A 26,052-nucleotide genomic window follows, 5' to 3' on the forward strand; every position below is an offset into this window, starting at 1 on the left:
ATCCTGAAACCATTTAGATAACCCAGTTATGAGACTGTGGGTAAAGTGAGAGAAACAACATGTGTCAGTGTCAAATGCAGTTCCCAGGAGAATGTTTGAGATGGTACTGTGAGGAGCCTTGCATTCTAGAAATTATTTTACTGGTGTTTATGCGAAGTGGTGATGACATTGGGAATAGCACAGCTTCGTTTGATACCACATGTCACTGTTAGCCTTTGTTAGCGTTCACAATGCATTTTTACTGTATCTTGTTAATAAGAATGTATTGAATGAACCTCATGGCATTGGGATATATGTTAAGATGACTTTTTTTATAGTTGGTTTCTAGAGTGTCTTTATAGCAATCTCCCAGTGTTTCTATTTATTGTTATTCCCTTCCCTCCCCTTTTTTCTATTAGTTCTTTAAAGGCAGGGATATTATACATCCTAGTTTGCCTGGGACAGTCCTAGTTTATGTCTGTTGTCCCAACATCTCATCTGTTTAGCATTTTAGTGTTCTCAAAAATGTCCCAGTCTGAACCATAAGTTATATGGCCACCCAGGCTCAAGGCCTAAAAGGAAATGAGGAGACAGCAAACTAGTGGAATTGTAAAGATCTGTGGTAACTGACCTTAGCCACTGAACTGACTGATGGAGTATGGATTTGGTCCAGTAATATCATGAAATTCAACTCAGAGATTTAAGTCCATGTATCTTGTCTGATTATCAGTTCACATCACAGCAGGGTTCTAATGAGCTGTTAAAAAAGACTAGAGCATGTGTTTGTTCACCCCGGCTCAGAACAGCAGCTTTGCCACTTGAAAGATTCTCACTCAAGCATGGTTCGTTGGAGCTTGAAGGCTGACATTCCTTCTAAAGGCCCCTCAAGGTCTTCATTCAGTGTGAGCATATGCGTTATGATGGTATTGATCCTGTCTTTGACCATCATTCACCCACGGCAGCCAACCAAGGGGGTTGTAAAACATGTGTATCACCCCTTCCCCACCTGTATGGCTCTCATGGTGTGACTAAAGTGGATGAGTAAGATGCACTTTGTAGGGATGGGCCTACGTTGCAGCATCTCTGCCACAGCCTCCTCCCTTTTTAGAGTGAGAAGACTGGAGTGAAAGGGCCAAAAAAGAGAGAGAATTCTGCAAGGAGGAAGGTGCCACATTGTGTGTCTGCTTGCAATCCCTAGTACAATGGAATAAATCTTCTTGTCCCCTGCTGCCAGCGTTAATATGAAATTTTTTATAAAGGTCAAGGGGAGATAGACAGCAAGGACCTACTGTATAGCACAGGGAACTATATTCACTATCTTGAAATAACCTATAATGGAAAAGAATCTGAAAAAGTACACCTGAAACTAACACAACATTTTAAGTCAACTATACTTCAATTTTTAAAAAAAAGGTCAAGGGGTTACTTTACTGTTTTAGTGTATGCAATCTCAGTATTTTCAAAACATGACAGTTTGAGAAAGTTCCCTGCAAATTTGCTTGTTTAAAAGCAAATGCAGAACTCTCCTGTTCTCTGTTGACAGCTGTATTAGAGTTTGGGGTTGGTCTCTGCACTCATGAGCCATGAAGAAATGTGTGTGACTTAAGTCTTGCAAAGTGAAGGTGGAAATTCAGAAAATAAAGAAAAATCAATGGAATGGGTCCTTTTACTGCTATCCCGATTTTACTTTCCAGAGATGCAAAAGTGGTATAAAGATCTTCCTTGAAACAGTGCTTCTCACACCTTAATGTGGGGCTCTTGTTGAAATGCAGATTCTGAGACAGTAGGTCTGGGCTGAGGGCCCAAGATTCTGCATTTGTGACCAGCTCCAGCAGATACTGGTGCTGCTGGACCACGGGCCACTGCTTGTCTAGTGAGTTGCTGGGAAATGAGTGCTCTGATGGGTTCTGACTGTGGATGTCACTCTTGCACCACAGGCAAGTTACAGTGACACAGACGTGAGAGTCCCTCCTCTGTCAGGAGTTGTGTGTTTTAGTGGGAGGTGAGAGCGAGAGGAACTGTCCAGACAGTTCCCTGTCTTTAAAAATCTTAAGGTATCCCTTAAGAAAACTAGGGTGGGTCTCTGTTTCCCTTAGAAAACTAGGGTGACATAATCATTGCACTTGCAAAGCTGAAAGCCCAGTGGGAAACAGAGGCCCAACATTACTGCTAATGAGAAGAATAAAGAAATATATACATTCCATGGGCTTGGAATTCCAGTCATGGGCTCCCCCTTTTTTTTTTTTTTTTTAAATTAACTGGCTCCTTTTATATCTATTAAGGGTTATGAGGAAAGGAGTGGGGAGCAAAAGATTAAGAAAATAAATAGGAAATTCAGAAAAGGAAAGTTCCATTCCCTCCTGCTTCCATAGTAGGAAAAAAACTGTGATGTGCCTTCCTCATCTCATACCTCTATATAAAGACACAGACCTCTGCTGACTAGTTTGTGTGACTGTATTCTGGCTATTTAACCTCTGTTATTTCACAAAATGTCCTTCATCTACAAAAGAAGGATTGGGATTTAGGTGGTTTTCAGAGCCCTTTTGATTGTAATGCATAGCAACTAAGAGCTTTATGATCATATGACACTGTACATAATATATACATATGTCTTTAACAGTATGGTTTTATTTCTGTAAGGGCACCTCCAAAATAAGTTAGTATATATACATTTTGTATTTTCCCCTATATTCCTGGTTCTTTCTTTTAAAAAAAACCATCTACTTTGTTTCATAGCTTCAAAAAATTTTTTTATGTTATGTGTAATTGGCTGTATTAATTTCTGCTCCACAATATTAATTTAAGGAATCTGGTCTCACAGTTCTAGCAAAGGCTAGAACTTTCTTCTGTGGTTTACCAGCATTCTCTCTAAGCATCTGCTTGTTTTGGGGGTGTGTGTACATTAGATACCTGTTCTGAGAGGATGAAGGAGTACTTGTTTCAGAAGGTACTTTGGGTCCAGCTGTGAGTACTCAACTAAGTGTGTTCTCTCAACACCATGACCTCTTCAGTCTTAGGACAGAAGTCTGGGATTTATTCACATCTCTGTTCTGACTAGTTGGTTACACATCAAGCCCCGTTATCATGTAGTAGGTCAGGAAGCACTCTCAGTCCGTCAGGGATTTCTCATCAGACTTCTGGGTGAGAGAATTAATTTTTTCTATAAATTTACCCCCAGAGACAATGTTACATACAGGAGTTGAGTTTTACAAAATATAAATTACTCTGAGCCGAGGATGAAGAATGAACATAGAATCCCATGGTGAGCAACTAAAATTGCTGTATTAAATACAAACTTAGTGAAAACATATTGTTTACAGAGAGGTTTTCAGTACATTGTTTTGAGGGTGTGTGTGCTGTATTAAAAACAATAAACGTACATAGGCATGGAGTCCAGTTTCATTGGCCCTCCCACGTGGTTTTGGTGAGAGTTTAAATTGGCACCTTTCTGCAGGGCAACCTGACATTACCCGTCAGAATGTACAGGCTCAGTCTTTTCTTCTCACAAATCCATTTCTTGGAATTGATCCACAGCAAATTATTGGATAAGTACACAAAGCTGTATGTAAAAATATGTTTCTCAAAGAGTCTGTAATATGAAAAAGTTGGAAAGAATCTAAATAACTCAAAAATAAAGGTCAAATAAAATATAGCACAAATATGAAAGGGGACACTATGCAGGTATCAAAAGAAGAGATAATAGGTATTATCTTTAAAAGATGGCTATAATGTTGAAAGAAATAAAATAACATATTTGGAGAAAAATATATACTTATACACATGTGTATATAAGCCCAGGGAAGAATTGGGAAGCTACATAGCAAAATGTTGATAGTAGTGGAATTATAGCTGATTTTTCACTTTCTCTCTTAAAAGTTTATTATTTTTTTTTAACTTTTTATTTTATATTGGAGTATAGTTGATTACCAATGTTGTGTTAGTTTCAGGTGTACAGCAAAGTGATTCAGTTATACGTATACATGTATCTATTCTTTTTCAAATTCTTTTCCCATTTAGGTTGTTACAGAATCTTGAGCAGAGTTCCCTGTGTTATGCAGTAGGTCCTTGTTGGTTATCCATTTTAAATATAGCAGTGTGTACATGTCAGTTTCGTTGAAAATTTCGTACTAGTACATTGAAGGGGGAAAAGATAATTTGGAAGGTTCAGAAAAAAATCAGCCATCCTGGGAGCTGAGTTGGAGAAGAAACAAGAGCCCTGCTGTTTCAGCATCCCTTTTATGTTGACTGGTGGGAATTCTCTGACTGGTCATTGCTGTGCCAGGAGGAGCTTCAGAGACAGTGGGGGCCTGTGAGGCACGGTCCCTGTCCTGGTGACCTATACACAAGGTTCCCTATGGCCTGACTTTATTTGGCAGTATCAGCTCCAGGGAGCTGTGTGTACCCGTTAGGCCCAGGATTTAGACAACAGAATTACTGAATGTTTGTCAGGCCTGGAAGTGTCATTAGGGCTGAGCTAGTCCAGCTGCTAAGAATGGGAAGCCCCGTTTAAGTAACTTTCCCAGAGCCCTGGAGGTAGTTCCAGGTCAAGTTGAAATGAAAATGTGGTTCCCAGGTTCCTGGTCTTGGGCTGCTGTTTTGCTTCACCCTGAGTTCTGCTGTTGTGGATGAGCCCCCAGTTCTCACAAGCAGCTTTAAAGGCCAGAGAGATAGAGGTTTCCAGGTAAGGGAATGGATTTTCTCTTGTAACTTAGAACATGAAATTGTTAGACCTTTCGTCCAAATCTGTGTCCTGTGAAATATGTGGAAATTCAGAGGTTCCTGACTTTTTTCCTTGGGTCCCGGCCTCTTTAGGATGATTCATAAAGCAGCAAAACCTCTCCCTTGAACTATGTGGGTTTGCTAGAAACCACAAAACTTTGCATTTGGTTTGGGGGTTTCAAGAACCCTCTGAGACCTGTCACTGTGTTGTAAATATTCTTTGTCTTGTGTTCCCTAAGTTTTCAAGTAGTTCTCTTGCATTTGGACATAATGAAACTGTGAACTGGTTTTCAAACCTTTGTGGTAAACTTGTTTCTTGATAGAACAATAGTATGGGAAGAGAGAAAGAAAGGACGGGAACTAAGAAGATCCAGACATCTCACCACATTAGCCACTTGTTTTCTTTGTTTCCTGTTGCTGTTGGATGGTCTTTCCAATTAAAGTAAAATGTTACGATATTTTTTAAAAATCCTACCACAGTAGCACAACGGTTTTCATTTTGGCAGTGCACTCCACTCTGTTCCTATCCACATGAATAATTTATGATTACAACCCAAGACTGTCTTCAGTATGTTCTTTCATGCTGTTCTTTGGAAGAGGACAGTCCCCTCCCTAAGAAAGACACAGGCAAGGCCCAAGATGAGGCCAGAATTTCTTTGTACTTCTCACCAAAAACTAGGTGTTTGAATAAGAGCAGGTAGTTTCCACTTACAATATATAAGAGTTTTGAAAATAGCCTAGTGCCATAATTTTCAAATCAGCTGGAGGACTTGTGAACACACTGACCACTGGGCCCACCTGAAGAGTTTCTGATTCGGTGGTCCAGGGTGGGGCCCAAGGATATGCATTTCTAGTCTCCAGGTGATGCTGGCACGACTGGTCCAGGGCCACACTTTGAGAAACAGTGACTTAGGGAGTAGAAGTCCTATAAAGCAGTGTGTTGTCCAAACTTTTCTGATAACAAGAATCACGTGGGGATGTGTGTGAAAAATATAAATTTCAACTCCATGCCAGGCTCATTGAATCAGAATCTTTGGGGAAAGTCTTGGGATGCTGCATTATCAGATTTCGGGAGATACTATTGCTATCAGGTAAACCCTGCAAACCACCATGGGACAGAAGAATTTACCTACTACTCTGAGCCACAGTTTTCTCATCCATTGCATGCTTTGACCCTATGACCCACTTAGCCCCTAGACATGTATCTACCTGGCTTCGTCCTCATTTTAAAATGAATTTTATGCCATCTTTACAAAACATACATGTTTTTATTTCAGGTGCTAAATAAATTCTGTAAAGGAGACACCAGAATACCTGCCTTCTGAGAACTTCCTGAGGTTTTACTGAGTTCTCTTTTTATAAAGATAGTCCCAGTCTGGGTGTGTGTGTGTGTGTGTGTGTGTGTGTGTGTGTGTGTGTGAGAGAGAGAGAGAGAGAAGGCTGGAAGGAGGGAAGGAAGAAAGAAATGTGCATTCTGTCGAGTCCCCTGGTAGTGCAGCTGGACCAGGACCACACTTTGAGAACCACGGGAATAGGCCAATGACTCAAGCATAGCACGTTGGCATCTCCTAAGGGAGTCTTAAAAAATACTTCTGCCTGGGCCCCAACCCCAGAGAGTAATTTAATTGGTCTGTGGTTGGACCTGGACAGTAATTCCAGTGATCAGCCAAGGTTGTAAACCACTGCTATGGGTCCCTCAGGATAGAAGATAACCTGTTAAGAAGTATAAGCCCTGATGGGGAAACTAGGGCTAAGCCAGTGCCTCTCCCGCTTCAGTGTGTGTACGAATCACCTGGGCTTCTTGTTAGGATGCAGGTTCTGATTCAGTAGTCTATAGTGGGGCCCAAGAATCTACTTTTTTTAACAAGTCACAGAGATGCTGCTGCTGTTTACTGGGTACCATGCTTGGAGTAGCGAGGGGCTTAGAAGGTGTTAACCAACACATGTAAATGCCTATCAACCCAAACTTAATTTTTTAAAAGAACAGTGTAGAACAAATAAGAGCACAGCTGTCAGACATTTGAAATTAGAAATAATAGCTATTTTGCCATTAATGAACATTCCTCTTCCCTTGATGGCTAGAAATTTTTGTTTTTGCTTCTCTCTACCCCCACCTGTAGTTTCAAATAAATGTTTGTGAATTACCGTTGCTTCAGTGTGATAGACATGTACTAACACGCCTTTTATCCCGCTGTGTCTGGATCTCACTGTTCACGGTCTTTCTGAGTTTGGGGATCTTGCTCTGTAGCGTCCTCATTGCCTCGGACCCTGCCCGTTAGGTGTTATCACCCAGGAGGCTAAATGTTCAGTAATGCCCCAAGGCCCTCATCTCAGGAGCGGATGGCATTTGGCTCCATAGCACTGCCAGATTGCATGCTCTGTGAGTCTCCTTGGGACATGGCTTCAGACTATGTTTCTGGCTTGAGCCCAACCTTTCTGCCCTGGGTGAGGGGTGAAGCCTTTTCTCTGGCAGGTTCCATGCTCTGGCAGTTTTCCTAGCGTGGTGGAGTTGAGACATAGCTGTCAGAGCCTTTTAGAAGGGGGAACAGAGAAGCGGGGCAAGGAAGAGGCAGACCTCAGGTGAGGAAGAAGGAATTTAAATCCTACCTGTGGAGTAGGCTTCCCTTGGCCTGTTGTATTTCCCAGCTGAACATGGCAGAAGTGTTGGGTGATTGATGGCTTTTGAATTGGCCCTCAGAGGATGCATCTATGGCCTCTGCCCATTTGAAATTGGTGGGAATGACCCCAGGGGGTCTGCTGACAAGAGGACAAAGATCTCTCTCCTGGGCGTGGCCTGTCACTGGTCAGGCTGGCGCCACACTGCTATTATGCAGAGCATCCCTCAGTGGAATGGGACACCAGAAGGAAACAAGTGTTCTCAGTCATTTCCCATTTTTAGATGAAATCTACATAGCAGATGCCAACTCCCCCACCCTGCGCCCTAGTGTTTGCCCCCTCGCATGGGTAGATGAACATCAGCTGGATTTTTGCACAGTCATGAAAGCAGTATGCTTGTCCCAGCTGGAAAGCCCGAGACAACAAAATAGCAGGGAATGTTCGGAGTCTTTATTAAAAGGATAAAAGCATAAATCAGATTTATTTCATCTGAAGGAAGGCAGCATTCAAGACTTACTGGAATAGCTTGTAGCGCATGTTAAGGGCAACTTAAACTTGACTGTGGCTGGGGCATAGGAGATGCTAGTTCTGTCTTTTTAAATCTCTGGATTCGGTTTCTGGTTCCAGCTTTTCCCGTAACCATTTTCAGTTGAAGTGCATATGCTGTATTGATAACACAGTTTAACATTCTGGGAACTTTTGTCAGGCAGCAAATTATAAAGTACCTTGTGATCTAGGCACTTGACCTCTTTTGTTTCTCCTAAATAAGAACTTGTATCTTCTGGGGAAAACACAAGAATATCTGGGAAGTTTCTGTTTGGCATGGCTGAGCCTTTCTGCTCTAAAGAGTAGAAAATCAAATGTTTTTGAAAAGTCAAATCAAAGGACTGGTCTGAATAAACCATTCCTGCAAGGTCCAGTGTCCTTTCACCACGATAATATAACTAAAGAAGCCCTGACCTACCTCTCCCTAAAGAAAGCCTAATAAGCAAACTACTTGAAAATAAGATCATTTATATTATGTTACTCATTGGCTTTAAAACCTTCAATGACTTGACTTTGCAGTTAGAATAAAACTCATTTTCCTTACCATGGCCAGCAAGGTCCAGCAAATCTCATAATCTAGCCTCTGCTCACCTCTCCTCTCAGCCCAGTCTGCTCTCTCGCTCTCTGAATAAACTCAGTTGCTCAGCTGATAGAACTTTCCCTGCCCCAGAGCCTTTGGGCCATTCTTTTACAGAAAAAAAACTTTTAATTTTGATGAAGTACACTTTATCAACTTTTGGTGTCACATCTAGAACTCTTCTCCAAACCCTAGGTCTGCAAGGGTTTGCGAGGGTCTTCTACATTTTCTTCTGAAAGTTTTATAGTTGTTTTGGTTTTACACTCAAAACTATGATTCATTTTGAATTAATTTTTGTATATGGTGAAAGAGTAAGATGAAACTTTGTTATTTTGCCTATACATAGCAAATTGCTGTAACACCATTTTTTAAAAAGACTTCCTTCCTTTATTGAGTTTATTGAGTTTTATATGCCATTGCGGACAAGCAGGTGAGAGCATTGTGTCAATCTGTTTCTGGGCTCCATTCTGTTCTCTGGACCATTCTTATCTTTCATACACCCCCCAGCTAACTCCTACCCATCCCTCAGGTTTCACCTACAATGTCATTTCCCTAAAGAAGCCTCTAAGGACCACCCATTTTCATCCATCTCCATACTCTCAACTTTAATCCCAAGAAGTTCAGCCTCTATTAGTCTCACTCTACACCTGTATTATACATTTCTCATAATTTGTTAAAAATTTGCTGGTATGTGTGTAAGTATGTGTGTAATTCCTGCCTAAAAGCCCCCAAAAGGCAGGAACGGAGTCTAGTTTGTTTACCATTTTAGTGCCCAGCAGTGTGCCTCTTATATGCTGAATGCCCAATCAGTATTTTTTGAGTAAGTGAATGGAGAAAGGTCAGGCATTCTGGGGGATGTTTTCTAAATCACTGGGTATCATTTTCTTTTCCTTTTTTTAAATTTTATTTTTTATTTATTTATTTTTGGTTGCACTGGGTCCTTGTTGCTGCGCGCAGGGTTTCTCTAGTTGAGGCAGGCGGGGGATACTCTTCATTGTGGTGCGCGGGCTTCTTATTGCAGTGGCTTCTCTTGTTGCGGAGCACGGGCTCTAGGCGCGTGGACTTAAGTAGTTGTGGCACGTGGGCTCAGTAGTTGTGGCTCCCAGGCTCTAGAGCGCAGGCTCAGTTGTTGTGGCGCACGGGCTTAGTTGCTCCACGGCATGTGGGATCTTCCTGGACCAGGGCTCGAGCCTGTGTCCCCTGCATTGTCAGGTGGATTCCCAACCACTGCACCACCAGGGAAGTCCCTGGGTATCATTTTCTTAAAATCAGAGGGCATTCCTGGCTCTTGGAGCCTTAGGACATAATTTTTCCCCAATTAACCCATCTTTTAAGTCAGTGATTTTGAGAACCTTTGGCCTACACTGGAATCACCTGGAGGGCTTGTTAACATACAAACTACTGGGGTCCACCCCCAAAGTTTATGATTCAGTAGGTCTGGGGCAGGCTGAGAATTTGCATTTCGAAGAAATTCCCAGAAGATCATGATGATGCTGCTGGTCTGGGAACCACACTTCGAGACCTCCACTTTCTCGTCTCCTGCCTTTGCATGTGCTCTTCCTTCTGCCGAGAATGCCCTTCCACCTTTCTTGCCCTGAAAAACACTTATTCATCCTTTAAGACTTAGGCCAAGTGATTTCTTCTGAATACATTTTTCAGCTACTCCCACCCTTTTCGGGCAAAGTAAGACCACCTTACTATGGATTGGAGTTGAACTGTGTATACACTGCTGTTTCAGTGCTTTCTCCTTTAATTGTGTCTCTGCTTCCAGCACTAGTGTGTGAGCTTCTGGGAATGGCATAATATTTTAGTTTATCTTATTTCTCTAAAATGGAAACAAAATAGTGGCTGGTACAAATTCTACGATGATGTAGTCTTTAAAACATGTTAAGGTAATTAAAATATACATATAGTCAATATATTGAGAAGAAATAGCCTCTGGTGGTAACAATGGAACATTAAGATTGTTAGATAGTAAATGATTATTTTTTAGCATGTCTTGTCTTTTCCATATTTTGTCAAATTCTTTTTTTTTAATTAATTAATTTTATTTATTTATTTTTGGCTGTGTTGGGTCTTCGTTGCTGCACGCAGGCTTTCTCCAGTTATGGCGAGTGGGGGCTACTCTTTGTTGCGGTGTGTGGGTTTCTCATTGCGATGGCTTCTCTTGTTTCAGAGCATGGACTCTAGGCACGTGGGCTCAGTAGTTGTGGCTCGCGGGCTCTAGAGCGCAGGCTCAGTAGCTGTGGGGCATGGGCTTAGTTGCTCCGCAGCATGTGAGATCTTCCTGGACCAGGGCTCGAACCTGTGTCCCCTGCATTGGCAGGTGGATTCTTAACCACTGCACCACCAGGGAAGCCTAGATTTTGTCAAATTCTTTATATTGCTTCTTTAATTTTAGAAAAAATACTATATGCTATAAAAGACATCCTAGAACTTACACATCAAAATGGTTGTTTCCCCTTTCATAATTGTCATTTTGAGCAGCAAGGTTCTTATTCCAGTTATGCTGCACTGATCCTGTTTTAAACTCATTTTTTAAACTCCTGCAGTTCCACTGAGAATCTCTCACCTGTCCTCAGTGGCGGAAAAATTTTTAACTTTACTTAATTTTTTGAAAGAGTCAAATGACATTCATGGCAAAGTCTAAGGAACAAGATTGATAATCAAGCTGATTAATATCATGTGGAGTCTGGAAGAGAGTATGACCAATAAGTGCTAAGATATACCCTGTGTGTCATATAAGTAGCTCCTCAAGCTCTTAAACATGTAATCTCAAAGAGTAAAGTTGGAAATACAATTGCTTTAGAACCAGTATTACATAAGACTTTGAAACATAACTTTCTACCTAAAAGGGATTTGAACAAAGCATCCTTGCAATAGGCATATACATCCCTTAGGTGACTCCTTGAAAGGGACCTCACTCTATGCATATACGTTGTTATTTGTTAAAGAAATAGTGCCCTCACTCTTAAATCACTAATCACAGGGGCTGGAGCATGAGCTGTAGGGCCGAATTGCTTAGCTTTAATTGTAGCTCTTTCACTTACCAGCTGTGTGACTTCGGCACATTTTAAACCTCCCAGTGCCTCAGTTTCCTATCTGTAAAATGGGAAGAGAGGATTTTTGTACTTCATAGGGTTGTTGTGAGGTTTAATTAAGGTAATAACTGTTAAGTGCTTTTAAAAGTGCTTTTAGGGGCTTCCCTGGTGGCACAGTGGTTGAGAATCTGCCTGCCAATGCAGGGGACACGGGTTCGAGCCCTGGTCTGGGAAGATCCCACATGCCGCGGAGCAACTAGGCCCATGAGCCACAACTACTGAGCCTGCGCGTCTGGAGCCTGTGCTCCGCAACAAGAGAGGCCGCGATAGTGAGAGGCCCGCACACCGCGATGAAGAGTGGCCCCCGCTTGCCGCAACTAGAGAAAGCCCTCGCACAGAAACGAAGACCCAACACAGCCAAAAATAAATAAATAGATAAATAAAATATGTTATTAAAAAAGAAAAAAGTGCTTTTAAAGGTAACATCATTTTGCCAATTCCAAGATGCACATTTTTCACATTTTAACACTTGTGAAATGAGGATATGTCTTACAATTAATGTAATTTTTTTTTTTTTTTAAAGTTGGGCTTATCCTTATTTATTTATTTATTTATTTATGGCTGTGTTGGGTCTTCGTTTCTGTGCGAGGGCTTTCTCCAGTTGCGGCGAGCGGGGGCCACTCTTCATCGCGGTGCGCGGGCCTCTCACTGTCGCGGCCTCTCTTGTTGCGGAGCACAGGCTCCAGACGCGCAGGCTCAGTAATTGCGGCTCACGGGCCCAGCCGCTCCGCGGCATATGGGATCCTCCCAGACCAGGGCCCGAACCCGCGTCCCCTGCACTGGCAGGCAGACTCCCAACCACTGCACCACCAGGGAAGCCCTAATGTAATTTTAAGAAGCACTTTATTACCATTTAATTAGCAATATCTTTTTTTTTTTTTTAAATCAAAGGTACTTAAAATAATGGCGCAGCTTGGAGGAGACGATGCTTCAGATTTCGACGACATAGCGGTAAGAGCTTGATAAGCGCTGGCTGTCAACAGCATTGTCATCAGCGTGTGGCTATCGTCGTCCTGACCTTGGTTCTAACCAAGGCAGTGCCGTTTGATCGGTTGGCAGTGCTGGCCTAGAGTGCACGTCAAATTTCTGTTTCATTTATTTGTTTTCATTGATGTGTTCTTAGAAAAGATCTAGTGAGCTCTTTTCCGTATCTGTTTCATATTAAGCTAATGTATCTATGGGGTTAATTCATTCAATGTCTGCATTATTCTCTGCACCATACTTGGGGAGCTGCTAAAATGTTCTTCAATGCAGATCAGTCTCTTAAAGTAAACAGACAAGAAGACAAATTCTTTATTTTCTCTGTGGATGTATTTTCCTAAATCTTTTTGAGGCCCTTTTTCTTAGTGAGCAAAACCAAGCCACTGTTGTACCACTTAAGATTTACTGGTTTGCAGTCTTCTCTGACAGTGAAAAGAAGCAGTTTATTGATCTGTAACAGAATGGAGCACGGCCAAATCTTTTCTGGTTTATACAATTCACTGACATAAGAATCTGCATATCATTAAGAAGACTGAGTCCTCACAATTTGAGGCCACCTGTCAGGCACGAACAATAACTGGGAAAAATCAATACACAATATAAAACTGTTGTTTCTGCACAGACACTGCCAGGATCCACACCCAGTGACAGGCATGTTTTGTTATTTTTCCAGTGATATGCCTGTGATTCCTAATTTTAGGCTTCCTCCTCATTTTGATTTTATTGTTCAGTTTGGGGGAGGGTGGGAGAGACCAATTTCAATCTGAGATAAAAATCTTCTGCCAGGTGAAAGAGGTTCAATAACAGGAGAGAACCTTGGACTAAAGTTTATGAAGCTTGACTAGGAAGATTCTGGGCACATCTCCATCCAGATACCTTGACACATACTTCATTCACCCATAACACAAGCAGCTTGTTTCTTCTGGCCTTCTGTTTGCCCTCAAGAATTTAAATGGTGGTATTTACAAGACATTATGAAGCAAGAATACAAACACATAGGGCTAGATTGAGGCCAGTATACAGTTTTTGCTTAGGTTTTGTTGTTGTTGGCTTTTAGAAGTATAATTAGTTGAATAATTCCAGAAGCTGCCCCCTCATCAACTCACTCATCCTTCTTCAGTTTACCCAGTCCCCACCTTTTTTTCTTAACAAAGCTACATTTGTCAGACATAATGCTCACTCTATCCCTAAAGTCTGCCTTTTGATTTCAGCTAGCTCTGACTCTCCAAGTTCAATGCCGTGGACCTGAACCAGTGTCTGTTTCCAACAGAATGTCAGGTGATTGCCACATAGATTAGAGTCATCCTGCCCTCCTGGTGTGCTGCCAGACAGAAACTGGGGACCAGCAGGGAGCTGGGAGGCCTCCAGTGGGAGGCTGAGAATCAGGTCTCTGTGGGTGAGCTGAGCAGTCGTCACTGTAGCTGGAAAAGCCGTGCAAGGGAGCACAGCTGTCAGAAGCAGGCTGTAGAAACCGGTCCTTTAGAGTTTGCACTGAGCTGCTTTCACAGTAGTCAGCCTTGAACCATAGTGCAAACCCATTCAAACAGTGAAGAAAATTTCCCTACCTAAGCAGCAAGAAAGTCTCACCCTGTGTGATCAAAGCAATCAGCTGGTTCCTCTTCCTTCCTATTTGTTTATATTTCTAATCTCTTACGATCTCCATGACTGTGGCCTGATAGTTTTCTTTTGCATAGTGTTTTAAAATACTTTTTTCTTTCTCCAGTGCATTTTAAAGCAGATAAAACCAAGTTGACAGGAAGTATCTAATGTTTCTTTTTTAAATAATTGTTATTACAAGAGTAATGAAGGAGCCAAAATCATCCATAATTGCATCACTGAAGGGCAACAACAATGAACATTTTGGCGTATTTACTTCTAATTATTTTAAATAGATGTGTAAATATGTACATACGTATTTTTAACAAAATGGGTTACGACAGAATAGTTTTTTTTATCAACATACTTGAGTATTTTACTTTATTATTAAAAGCTCTTAAATGACATCAATGGCTGCATTAGAATCCAGGATAAATGGATATGTTATTTATTTTAGCATTCTCCTGTTTTGGAAAGCTCATGTGGGTTTCTAAATTCACACTTTATTTCTCAGCTTGGAATTCGTTAAGCTCAATTTCTTCGGATTTTGTTGGTTTAGAGTGAGAATTTGGGCACAGTGGAAATGGAATATTTCTGTCTGTACCATTGTTTGCTTTCCTTGCCAACATTTTTTTTTAAATTAATTAATTAATTAATTTATGGCTGTGTTGGGTCTTCGTTGCTGCTGCGGGCTTTCTCTAGTTGCTGCGAGTGGGGGCTGCTCTTCGTTGCGGTGCACCGGCTTCTCATTGCGGTGGCTTCTCTCGTTGTGGAGCACGGGCTCTAGGCGCACGGGCTTCAGTAGTTGCAGCTTGCGGGCTCTAGAGCGCAGACTCAGTAGTTCTGGCGCACGGGCTTAGTTGCTCCACGGCACGTGGGATCTTCATGGACCAGGGCTTGAACCCGTGTCCCCTGCATTGGCAGGCAGATTCTTAACCACTGCACCACCAGGGAAGCCCTTGCCAACATTTCTCAAAAGGCATTTTGAAGAAGCAAAGATTGGAGCAGTGGGGTTTTTTCCTTGTTTTTGGTTTTGAATTTTGTGATTGTAATATGTCTTGTAATCTCAGTTAACTTTTAAGCAGAGAATCAATATAAAATAAGAAATATGTTGCCTAACAAACCCTAATGTTTCAAAACCACATGTTGTGCTATGTCATTTGAAGTTTATCCAATAGGACAATGGGGGATGTTGAAGATTTTTTTTTTTTAAGACAGGGACTGCCTGGATCAGATTTATGTTTTAAAAAGACGGTCAGTGAAACACTTGAGCTATCACAAAAGAATTCACATGAAGTTAACCTTTTAAAAAAATGAACATTTGGTGCAACAGCTGCTTTGGTGCAACTGAGAATATGAAGCTATTGAACCAACATTTGGAAAGGAGGATAAGTGTAAAAATGAAAAATAGTTTGTGAAATGATACAGAATGATACATATTTGTATTTGAAGGCCACCTTCCTTAAAGAGTCACGTTTCTGGAGAACATATTTTATGTCCCATAAGAGTACTGTGTCTAGAGACCTGCTTTCAGCACCTGTCCACGGGTGCATCTGTGGGTGTGTCACTCTCAACACCCAGTGGCCGGGTCCGGGGCAGTCACCACCTTGTTCCACAGGCTGTCTCTCCCCCCTTCCAATTTGCTTTCTCCATTAGCAGTCATCTTTGTAAACAGAAGTCTAAGATTTAGTGTTGTGCATATTTTTAAATGACCCATTTTGATGGGGCTCTCTTTATTGTTTCAGGTTGAGTGCATTTGGGAACTTGATGCATAAAATTTGCATGACTCCTCACTCCTTTCTGTATCTGTCTTTGGATTCAAGCCAGCATGGCTCACACCACAAAGGTTAACGGCTGTGCCTCAGGTAACTCCATGTTCTGGATGTGTGTGTGTGTGTGTGTGTGTGCGTGCGTGTGTGTATTAGTGTGTGTCTTTGCTCAAACTAATTTATTTCTTTTTAAATAATGGATAAATAATAAGTTGCCTAGATAACTAGGATTTCAAGCAATTTCTGTCCATTGAAGTTTTGTTGTTGTTTTGTTTAATCTCTTAGAGAATTTGCTTTTATCTTTAGAGTCTTTATGTACAGAAATCAGCTAGGTAAATAGTCAATTCTATTGGAGTGTTGAAAGATCAATGTAAAATACTGAATGCTGATGCAAGAATAATGTATTTAAAAAAAAAAGAATAATGTATACTCCTCTTGCGCTTCTTTATGAGGGATTGAACGATGAAATAGGAAATGAGTTTGAATGCTTAAAAACAATTCCTAGTATCCACTCCCAAGCAGCTTTTGTTTGTTTAAAGTAACTTTCCCAGAGGGGAATGTGCAGTAAACCAAATATATTGTGAATCATAAAGACTTGTATTCTGATTATTGCTTTGGTTATATTAGAGACCTATAGAGTTTGCATATCTATTCCAGTATTGCTTATATAAGATTTTGGAGAAATTTATAGAACAAATACTGAGAAAAGCCTCCTAAGAGACAGTATATGACAGGAGATGACAACCTGTCCAAAGTGGTACTCTAAGTGTTCATTCCTCTTTTGAGCTATCTGCCAAATAGCAGAACGTGTGAGAGCAGTAATTGTGTGTGTGGGAATTCTTGTGGAGCGCTTGAGTCCAAGCTCTTCGCTCTGCTGGCTCTGGGCACTGGATAATGGAGAGAATGTGGGATTGGAATCAGGAGACCCATCTTCTTCATTAACCATGAATTATGGGGCAGGACTATTTCTCCATGTGTAAGACATCAGTAAGTATATCCACCTGCAGGGTTAGAACCAATGAGAGCACCAGAAATGTGCACACAAGTGCCGAGTAAGTTGTAAAACAACAGCAGAAGGAGGAGACCTCTGAATTGGGCCCACCCAGCCCGTGTGTGGCTTTCTGTTTCAGCAGTCCCAGCTGCAAGTATCCCCTCTGGAAAGATGCTATAGCTTGCCCCAAACCAAACCCAAATAAACTCAATTGTTTATTATGGAACAACTGATCTTACTCTGTTCATTCTTTTTCCTATCCTTTCTACTGCTCAACTTCTCAGGACTATTATAGATTCTGCTCAGGACTGCTGTCATTAATAAAATGTGAATGACAATACCTAACATTTAATGAACACTTAGTATTACCGTGGTGCCCAAGATGTTTTACCTGCATTATCATACTTAGTAGTCATAGTAATCCTAGGAGAGTATGCTGTTATCATCACCACCGCCACTGTCATCCCTGTATGATGGCACAGAAAAGCTCAGTAACTTACCTAAGTGAAGAAAGGAAAGTCAGGATTAGTACTTGTTTCTCTAGTCGAATATTTGTTAAGGGAAGAGATTGAAACGTTGTGAAATTTCTTGAGAGTTGTGGGCGGGTTTCAATCCCCCGTGATGCTGTGATCTCCCTTCCCCTCCTGCCCTCAGTTCTTTTCACACACTCAGAGGAAGGGGGCTCGAAGTTGTTGGTGGCTCGGAACGCTCTGGTATCTCTGGCAGAATCAATAGATTCAAGGGTTTAGATAGTTACCCCAAGTGACCCTAATTCCCTTTCCAACTTGACTTGTCCTGGAGTATCCCTTTTCCTTTGTTCCTGAAGTCTGATGATACAGTTATAACCTTTCTTCCTCACCTGGTGTCCTGCCTAACAGGTCTGGGGACAGAGTCTGAAAGTGAAGAAAAGCTCTCTGATTTGTGACTTCTGGGGTGTCAGGGTATGAATTGTTATTGCACAAAGGTGTCTGGACAAGGCAAGGGAAGGTTTTTGTTTCTTCTAGTCACCATGACCTCTGTAAGCCTATAAGCAAATCTGATTAGAGGCTTAGTCATACACAATTACTTTAATTTTATTTTATTTTTATTTTTATTTTTTTAAAATTATTTATTTATTATTTATTTATTATTTTAATTTTTGGCTGTGTTGGGGCTTCGTTTCTGTGTGAGGGCTTTCTCCAGTTGCGGCGAGTGGGGGCCACTCTTCATCGCGGTGCGCGGGCCTCTCACTATCGCAGCCTCTCTTGTTGAGGAGCAGAGGCTCCAGACGCTCAGGCTCAGTAGTTGTGGCTCACGGGCCCAGTTGCTCCGCGGCATGTGGGATCTTCCCAGACCAGGGCTCGAACCCGTGTCCCCTGCATTGGCAGGCAGATTCTCAACCACTGCGCCACCAGGGAAGCCCTACTTTAATTTTATATATGCATATGTGTGTATAAATATATGTGTGTATGTATATACATAGATACATACACATGTATACATTATGTATACATATACATACTCATACATATATATGAAACTCATTAGAGAAAAGTTTATAATACACAAGTTTAGTGTTTTCAAAAAAATAAAGCAAGAATTACTGGTAATACCACCACCCCAAAATAAATGTTTTGCTCATTTTCCATATGGCCTTTAAAATATTTTTCTTAATTTAATTAATTTATTTTTTAAATTTTTATTGGAGTATAGTTGATTTACAGTGTTGTTAGTTTCTGCTGTACAGCAGAGTGAATCAGTTATACATATACATATATCAACTCTTTTTTTAGATTCTTTTCCCATATAGGTCATTACAGAGTTCGAGTAGAGTTCCCTGTGCTCTACAATAGGTCCTTATTAGTTATCTATTTTATATCAATATATAGTAGCGTGTATATGTCAATCCCAATCTCCCAGTTTATCCCTCCCCCGCTTCCCCCGGTAACCATAAGTTTGTTTTTTTTACGTCTGTGACTCTATTTCTGTTTCGTAAATAAGTTCATTTGTACCATTTTTTTAGATTCCACATATAAGCAATGTCATATGATATTTGTCTTTCTCTGTCTGACTTCACTCAGTATGACAATCTCTAGGTCGTTCCATGTTGCTGCAAATGGCATTATTTCCTTCTTTAAATTTTATGCATTTCACATAGTGGAGATTATAGTTATAAAAATCTTTATTTTACATTTTCTTTTCTCACTGTGTGTTACAAAAGAAATACCTGCCCATTGTTAAAAAAAAAAAAAAAAAGCCAAACTCAAACAATGCAAAAGTGTATGTGAGTTATAAATATACTTTTTTTTTTTTAATTTATTTATTTTATTTATTTATTTTTTGGCTGCGTTGGGTCTTAATTGACGGTGGCTTCTCTTGTTGCGGAGCACGGGCTCTAGGCACGCGGGCTTCAGTAGTTGTGGCTCACGGGCTCTAGAGCACGGGCTCAGTAGTTGTGGCGCACGGGCTTAGTTGCTCCATGGCATGTGGGATCTTCCCAGACCAGGGCTCGAACCAGTGTCCCCTGCATTGGCAGGCGGATTTTTAACCACTGTGCCACCAGGGAAGCCCTAAATATACTTTTTGAAATGTAATTAACATAAGAATATTTACAAACCCAGATTAAGATGGGGTAAAGAGAGCTTTATGGCAGCTAATGAAGGCCGGTTACTGATCTTTCCCATGAGAAAAAGTTACATTATTTGGATAGTTTAGTAGAAGTTTTAAATGTGGAGTAAATTATATGTTTTTTTTTCATTTTCCAAAAATAAAGTATAATATTAAATATGCTTTTTTAAACTGTACTTCCCCTAGATGTGTTATGCCCAAAAGGGGTCTCCCTCCCTACCCCTACCCCTGAAAAGTCACTGCTTTGGGCTCCGTAGAACATGAGGAGAAATCCTGTGTGACGGTGGAGTCAGAGCACTGGCAAAAGAAACACTTCCCATGGTCTTAGGAATAAAGCAGATGCAAAAGAAGACAGATGAGAAAAGTACCACCTAGTTAAACTGTGCCCTTGGCTGCAAAACACACCTGAAGACTGATCAGCCCATGTTCACATCCCTGTTTAGAGTTTAAACTGGGTAAGGGACCATTCACAAGTCCTTTTATACTCTGACTTCCCCACTGAGTCCTTCAGTTAGATTGGGTAAAAGGTACTGATTTTTTTTTTTTGAAATATAGTTGATTTACAGTGTTGTGTTAATTTCTGCTGTATAGCAAAGTGATTCAGTTATATATACATTCTTTTTTCATATTCTTTTCCATTATGGTTTATCACAGGATTTTTAAAAAATATTTATTTATTTATTTTGGCTGTGCCAGGTCTTAGTTGCAGCATGCAGGATCTTTGTTGAGGCATGCAGGATCTTTAGTTGAGGCATGCAGACTTCTTAGTTGCGGCGTGCGGACTCCTTAGTTGCAGCATGCAGACTCTTAATTGCGGCATGTTGACTCTTATTAGTTGCGACATGCATGCAGGATCTAGTCTCCCGACCAGGGGTTGAACCCGGGCCCCCTGCATTGGGAGCATGGAGTCTTACCCACTGAGCCACCAGGGAAGTCCCTATCACAAGATACTGAATATAGTTCTCTGTGCTATACTGTAGGACCTTGTTGTTTATCCATTCTATATGTAATAGCTTACATCCGCTAACCCCAACCTCCCACTCCATCCCTCCCCCAACCCCCTCCCCCTTATAAGAGCAGTTAGTTAATGCTGTAATTTGTAAATTTATTACTGTACATTTCAGACATACAAAATATGTAAAGTTTATATAACAAGCACCCATGTACATACCATCACAGCTTAAGAAATAAACTTTACTAGTACATGGCAATACTACTGAGCACCTGCAACGTGCCAAACGTCGTTCTGGGCCCTGGGAATAGAACAGTGAACAAAACAGGCAAAAATCCCTGCTTTCAGGAATCTTACATTCTAGTGGAAGTTGAAGTCTCCTTGTGGACAGAGTATCCAGATAAAATAGAGGTCATTCTTATACTATAAAAGTATTCTTTGTTTATCTAAATTCAAATTTAACTGGGTATCCTGTATTTTTATTTGCTAAACCTGGCAGCCTTACCTGTGAACCCCTTCCAGATTGCATCATCCTTCTTACTGGCAACCCCCTCATTATCAATTGTTTGTCATAGTTTTATCTCTTTTTCACCAGATCCTTTATCCTACTTCTATTGACTGGTCCAGTTTCGTTTTCATTAATTTAAAACATTTTATTATGGTATTACTAAGAGTACCCTAATGTCATTTGTTAATGTAATGACTTATGAACATCATAAATTGCTCATGGCTGACTGTTCTCTTTTTTTATAGCCAAGTAGTAAGTAAATGGGGGTCATTGGTTAGGTAAATTGCTGTATTTCTGAAGAATTTAGGGATAGGGACAGTCTGCTTTTCCCCAAGTTTTTGCATCATGTTGTAAACTGAGCGTACTGATCGATGCCTTTGTAAACACTAATTAATGTTGTGAAACTTTAATTAGAGCCTAGAATCTCTTTAGAAGCCAAATAACAAGTGGCTTATTTGTCAGATGAAGATAATAATACCTGTCCTACCTTCTTCACAGGATTGTTGTGAATAAAAAATAAAACAGTAACTGTAAAAACACAATGTAAAGTGCTGGTCAGATGTCAGGAGAAATCACCATCCTTCCTTCTTGTTTTGCTATCTCTGTTATGAGTTCCTGATCTAATAAACACCTGCTCAGGTGCCATTGTGCCAGGCTCTGTCGGATGCTGTGATGCTGGGGAAAGAATTGAATTACTGTCCTTTGACAGTTAAATGAAATGGATAGATGAGCATTAGGGAGTGACTTTTTATGCTTGCCATCACCATTTTTATTTCTGTGAATACTTGCCTTTGCTAGTTTATTACAGTTTTTCCCTCTCTTGCTGTTCTCTTTCGCAGCCTAAATACATGTGAATTTTTCCAGATAGATACATACTTATTTAATATACTTATTGAACTACATTAAACATTTGGTTGTCATCTTAAATTAATATAATAACTTTCATAAAATCTTGTTACCCTGGTCAGTTATCTGGCTCCAGGTTTTTCCTCCATGCTGATCTTAAATGAGGTACAAAGGCCACTGATAAGACCTGGCCAATCAGAGAGAGCCAGAGACTCGTGGTGAGCAGGCAGAAGGCTGCAGTGCAGTGCAGCCCACTCTCCGTTGTGTAAATATTTTTTCTGGGCAGGAGCATTTCTCAAACAGAACTTTGAGCCCACTACAGTGAACCTGACAGCAGGGATTGCGTGCTGTTTGTCAGGTACAAGACCAATTTGCACTGACTGGTCTGGCTAGAGCCAACCTGGTGTTTTCTGAGACCATCTGTAAAGAATGTCACAGAGCATGGCAGAGGTGGTGTGTTCATGGTGGTGAGTCTTAGACCTGACCTCTGTGTTTGTATTACTCCAAAGACAGAGAGTAAGCTGATTAGAAACTGGGGCTGCTTTAATTCATGGGTACCCTTCTTGACCTTCCAGGGTCTCCTGATACAATCTGCAAGAGGATTAAATGAGTGTTCCTATTTGTACTTTGCATTTTCCCCGAAGTGGTGTGTTCAGTGGTTATCAGAAGAGCTGAGAGGGTAACACGGAGTTGCCTAACATAAAAACATACGTAAGAGCTAGCCAGGATTTTGATTTCTCCTGTTCAATCTCCCTTTCTTATTTTCAGATTATAAAACACGACTTGCCACCATGGCTAAGCCAGAAGTTGAATTTGGAAAGTAATTTTCCTTTGTTTGAGGCATTCTGTTGACATTAAAATTCAGAAGTATAGTGTCTATGAAGATCCGATTAAAGAGATCAAGGGGAAAGTATGTATTTCAGAAAACTACAAAAAACCCAAAAGTAGAATGATTACAAATAACATGTCCTTCCTGACAGGGGTTATTTTTTTCTTTCGTGTGAATTGTTTCATAGAGCCAAATTAACAAACGTATTCTAATACCATATATATATATATATATATATATATATATATATAAATTATACTTGTATATTTAGTATATCATGCAGTTTCATCCTGTTATTTGATGTGTTTACTAATTGGATTTAATTACATTATGCATTTCAACTTCAAATGAAACTTCGTTGTTAGTTATTTGAAGGCTAATTTCACACTGAAATTTATAAATGAAATAATTTATTTTCTTATAGTGATGGTGTTTGGGAAGATAGTTATTTTTTTAAGTAAGAAGTATTTTTATTTGAATTTCATTACTGTTAAAATGCCAAGACCACCTACAAACAGGGACCCTGGGTTTTAAGAGTCTTGCTTGTCTGGTTAATCAGAACCCCAGAATTTGTCCAGCCCCCAAGAGGCTCTGAAGAGTCCCTCCCTTGTCAGGGCTTGCCTGTTTTATAAACTTTCAAGGCTTTGGTTTTAAGCTGTAGCCAGCTTCGCCGTATAAGATTTTTGCTTCAAACCATGAGCGAGTCATAATGGGTTAAGCATCAGATTTCAGACAGGCGATTAGCTCTCCAGCTAAGCCGAGGAAGGATGACTTATCTCCCAGCAAGTACCAGCTGACTTGGGTGTAGGAAGGATAGAATCCAGGCTCCTGCTAGTCCTGAGTGCTGGGCAAAGTACCCTTCAGTTGTCGATTGCTGCCCTGATACACTGTGGGTGCCAACAAAAAAGAAAAAAACACAAAATAAAAGCCCAACAGGGAGATTGGCTATGTTAAGAACTTGAGCTGTTGCTATCATTAGGAGACTGCGTAGTGTGAGGCAAAGGATTACAACAGCCCTTCCTACAAGGACTTGAATATTTTGTGCCCTGCTCACCCGCAGACTTCCCATCGTGAGTATTGACATTTGTTTCTGATTATACACTTCCCCTCTTTCTGGAAGAACTTTGGGTGGGCTAGTTGAGCCCATTAGTTTCCTTCTTCCTGTGTCCCGGATAATTCCTGTTCATCTCCTTTGTGCAGTTTCTGAGAAAGGTTTGAATGGGTTTGGAGGAAAATCAGTGACTAAAGCTCACAGTTTCTGCTTTGGGGACCTTTTCTATAAAAGGCTGTTTGATCTGGCATGAAAAATAATTAGCATAGTTCTCAAATTCACAGAGATAATGAATTCTTGCTCTTTTCTGGCAACATATTTTAAAATGGCATTGAGTAGACTTCTCTAATAAAAACCTCAAATAAGACCCAACCAGGAAGTCAGACTTGATAAGATTCATTCATACAGTTGTAGAAGTTCTAAGTCAAAAAAAATCATGATTCTATCTTTCCTCCCTTGGCTGCCTTGTTAGATATTTTTGGAGTGTGCTGTAACTGATTTACTCTATTCCATATGCTTTAGGAAAAGTATGTTCATGTTTTAGAGGATAAGCCTGGTTCTGCTTTTGGGTTGCAGTTCGTTATGAAGCCTGAAGACAAGAGAAGTGTTTAAAATATGCAGCCACTTGCATATATAGCATTAGTGATCTCAGCTGGCAGTTCTATATGGACAAGTGATCTCACAGCTTAAAAATAAGTATGTAGCTATTTTGAGGATTTTTAAAAATAGTGACCAGATTTCTAATCCTAGTAGTTCTTGGAGCAAGCCATGGCTGAAAATTCAGATTGAATAATATTCTGTAATACTCAGAAGGCTTTTCTAACCAGCAGAATGAAAAGCAGAACTACAGACATGAGGGAGAACTGGACCAAGAGACAAATTATTGGATTCATGGGTTTTGTTCTTATCCTGAAATTTAAATCTTTGTACTCTTACTTTGTCTTGTTTGTGACAAGCCAGATTTGAGTGGTTTGTGACATTTCTACCAGCTGGATCAGAGGTTGTGGACATTGATACATTTCATCTTATAAACCTTTATTTAAAGGAGCTGGTGCTAGAGTAATAGTTTATGGAAGCAATTTGCTATTAATAGTCACAAGTACTAAATTTATTTTAGCTCCTTTTTCTGTGATTTTATTAATTGGAACACTTCTCTCTCCAAGGGATCTTTTGCATTTTGGACATGATTTCTGTTGGATAGAATCAAGTGATAGTCATGGGACTTTCTGAATTTAGTCTCACAGTATCTGGTTTAGTTGATAAATTCCATCAGCTTTGCAAACATTGATTCAGCTTGTCCTGCCAAATTTTCCCTTCCCTGTCCACTTTCTGAGTGCCTTTTTCTTGCATCAGCAATCTATTAGGCAAAGGCATTTCAAGTGTTTCTGTACAGCAGGAATATTTAAGAGTCTCCTGAAAGGGGACTTCTGTCGTGGCACAGTGGTTAAGAATCCACCTGCCAATGCAGGGGACACGGGTTCGAGCCCTGATCTGGGAAGATCCCGCATGCCGCGGAGCAACTAAGCCCGTGCGCCACAACTACTGAGCCTGCACTCTAGAGCCCACGAACCACAACTACTGAGCCTGCGCACCACAACTACTGAGCCTGCGAGCCACAACTTCTGAAGCCCACGCGTCTAGAGCCCGTGCTCCGCAACAAGAGAAGCCACCGCAACGAGAAGCCTGTGCACCACAATGAAGAGTAGCCCCCGCTCGCCGCAACTAGAGAAAGCACGTGAGCAGCAACGAAGACCCAACACAGCCAAAAATTTAAAAAAGTCTCCTGAAAGAAAGGGGGAGAATATGCCAAGATTAGAAATATAACAGAGGGAGAGAGAGGTGACATTTCTAATAATTCATAAGCCCAACTGCTTAATCTCTTTATTTTATTTTATTTTTATTTTTTGAAATTCACGTTCTTTTATTTATTTATTTATTCATTTATGGCTGTGTTGGGTCTTCGTTTCTGTGCGAGGGCTTTCTCTAATTGTGGCAAGTGGGGACCACTCTTCATCGCGGTGCGCGGGCCTCTCACCATCGCGGCCTCTCTTGCTGTGGAGCACAGGCTCCAGACGCACAGGCTCAGTAGCTGTGGCTCACGGGCCCAGTTGCTCCGTGGCATGTGGGATCTTCCCAGACCAGGGCTCGAACCCGTGTTCCCCGCATTGGCAGGCAGATTCTCAACCACTGCGCCACCAGGGAAGCCCTGCTTAATCTCTTTAAAACGTTAGTCACGTGCATCAGTTCTTACCATTCTTCTAACTAAAACAGAAAAAAGTTCACTCTTCCTCTGCTCTCAGTATCCCCCTCATGTAAGACAGTATACCCACCAAGTGACGGCTGGTTTATTTCCTTTTCCCTAGCATTTCAGATTGATTGACGGG

General features: G+C 40.8%; 1 protein-coding gene across 12 annotated transcripts in view; it reads left to right on the top strand.

The window, feature by feature from the left end:
- The window catches only part of KANK1 (KN motif and ankyrin repeat domains 1), a 193,263-nt gene that overhangs the window by 119,053 nt on the left and 48,158 nt on the right, over positions 1 to 26,052 (top strand). For 8 of the 12 annotated variants that reach the window (XM_082470841.1, XM_082470852.1, XM_082470851.1 and 5 more), the window contains one exon: positions 15,861 to 15,980. In XM_082470841.1, the coding sequence (XP_082326967.1) occupies positions 15,944 to 15,980 (37 nt within the window). In that variant the 5' untranslated portion in view covers positions 15,861 to 15,943. Of the gene's footprint in view, positions 1 to 12,429; positions 12,490 to 15,860; positions 15,981 to 23,137; positions 23,688 to 26,052 lie in introns of those variants that run through there. The other 4 variants (XM_082470845.1, XM_082470847.1, XM_082470848.1 and 1 more) reach the window with 2 other exon arrangements.

Source organism: Balaenoptera physalus (genome assembly GCF_965194825.1).
Source record: "Balaenoptera physalus genome assembly, chromosome: 7".
NCBI lineage: Eukaryota > Metazoa > Chordata > Mammalia > Artiodactyla > Balaenopteridae > Balaenoptera > Balaenoptera physalus.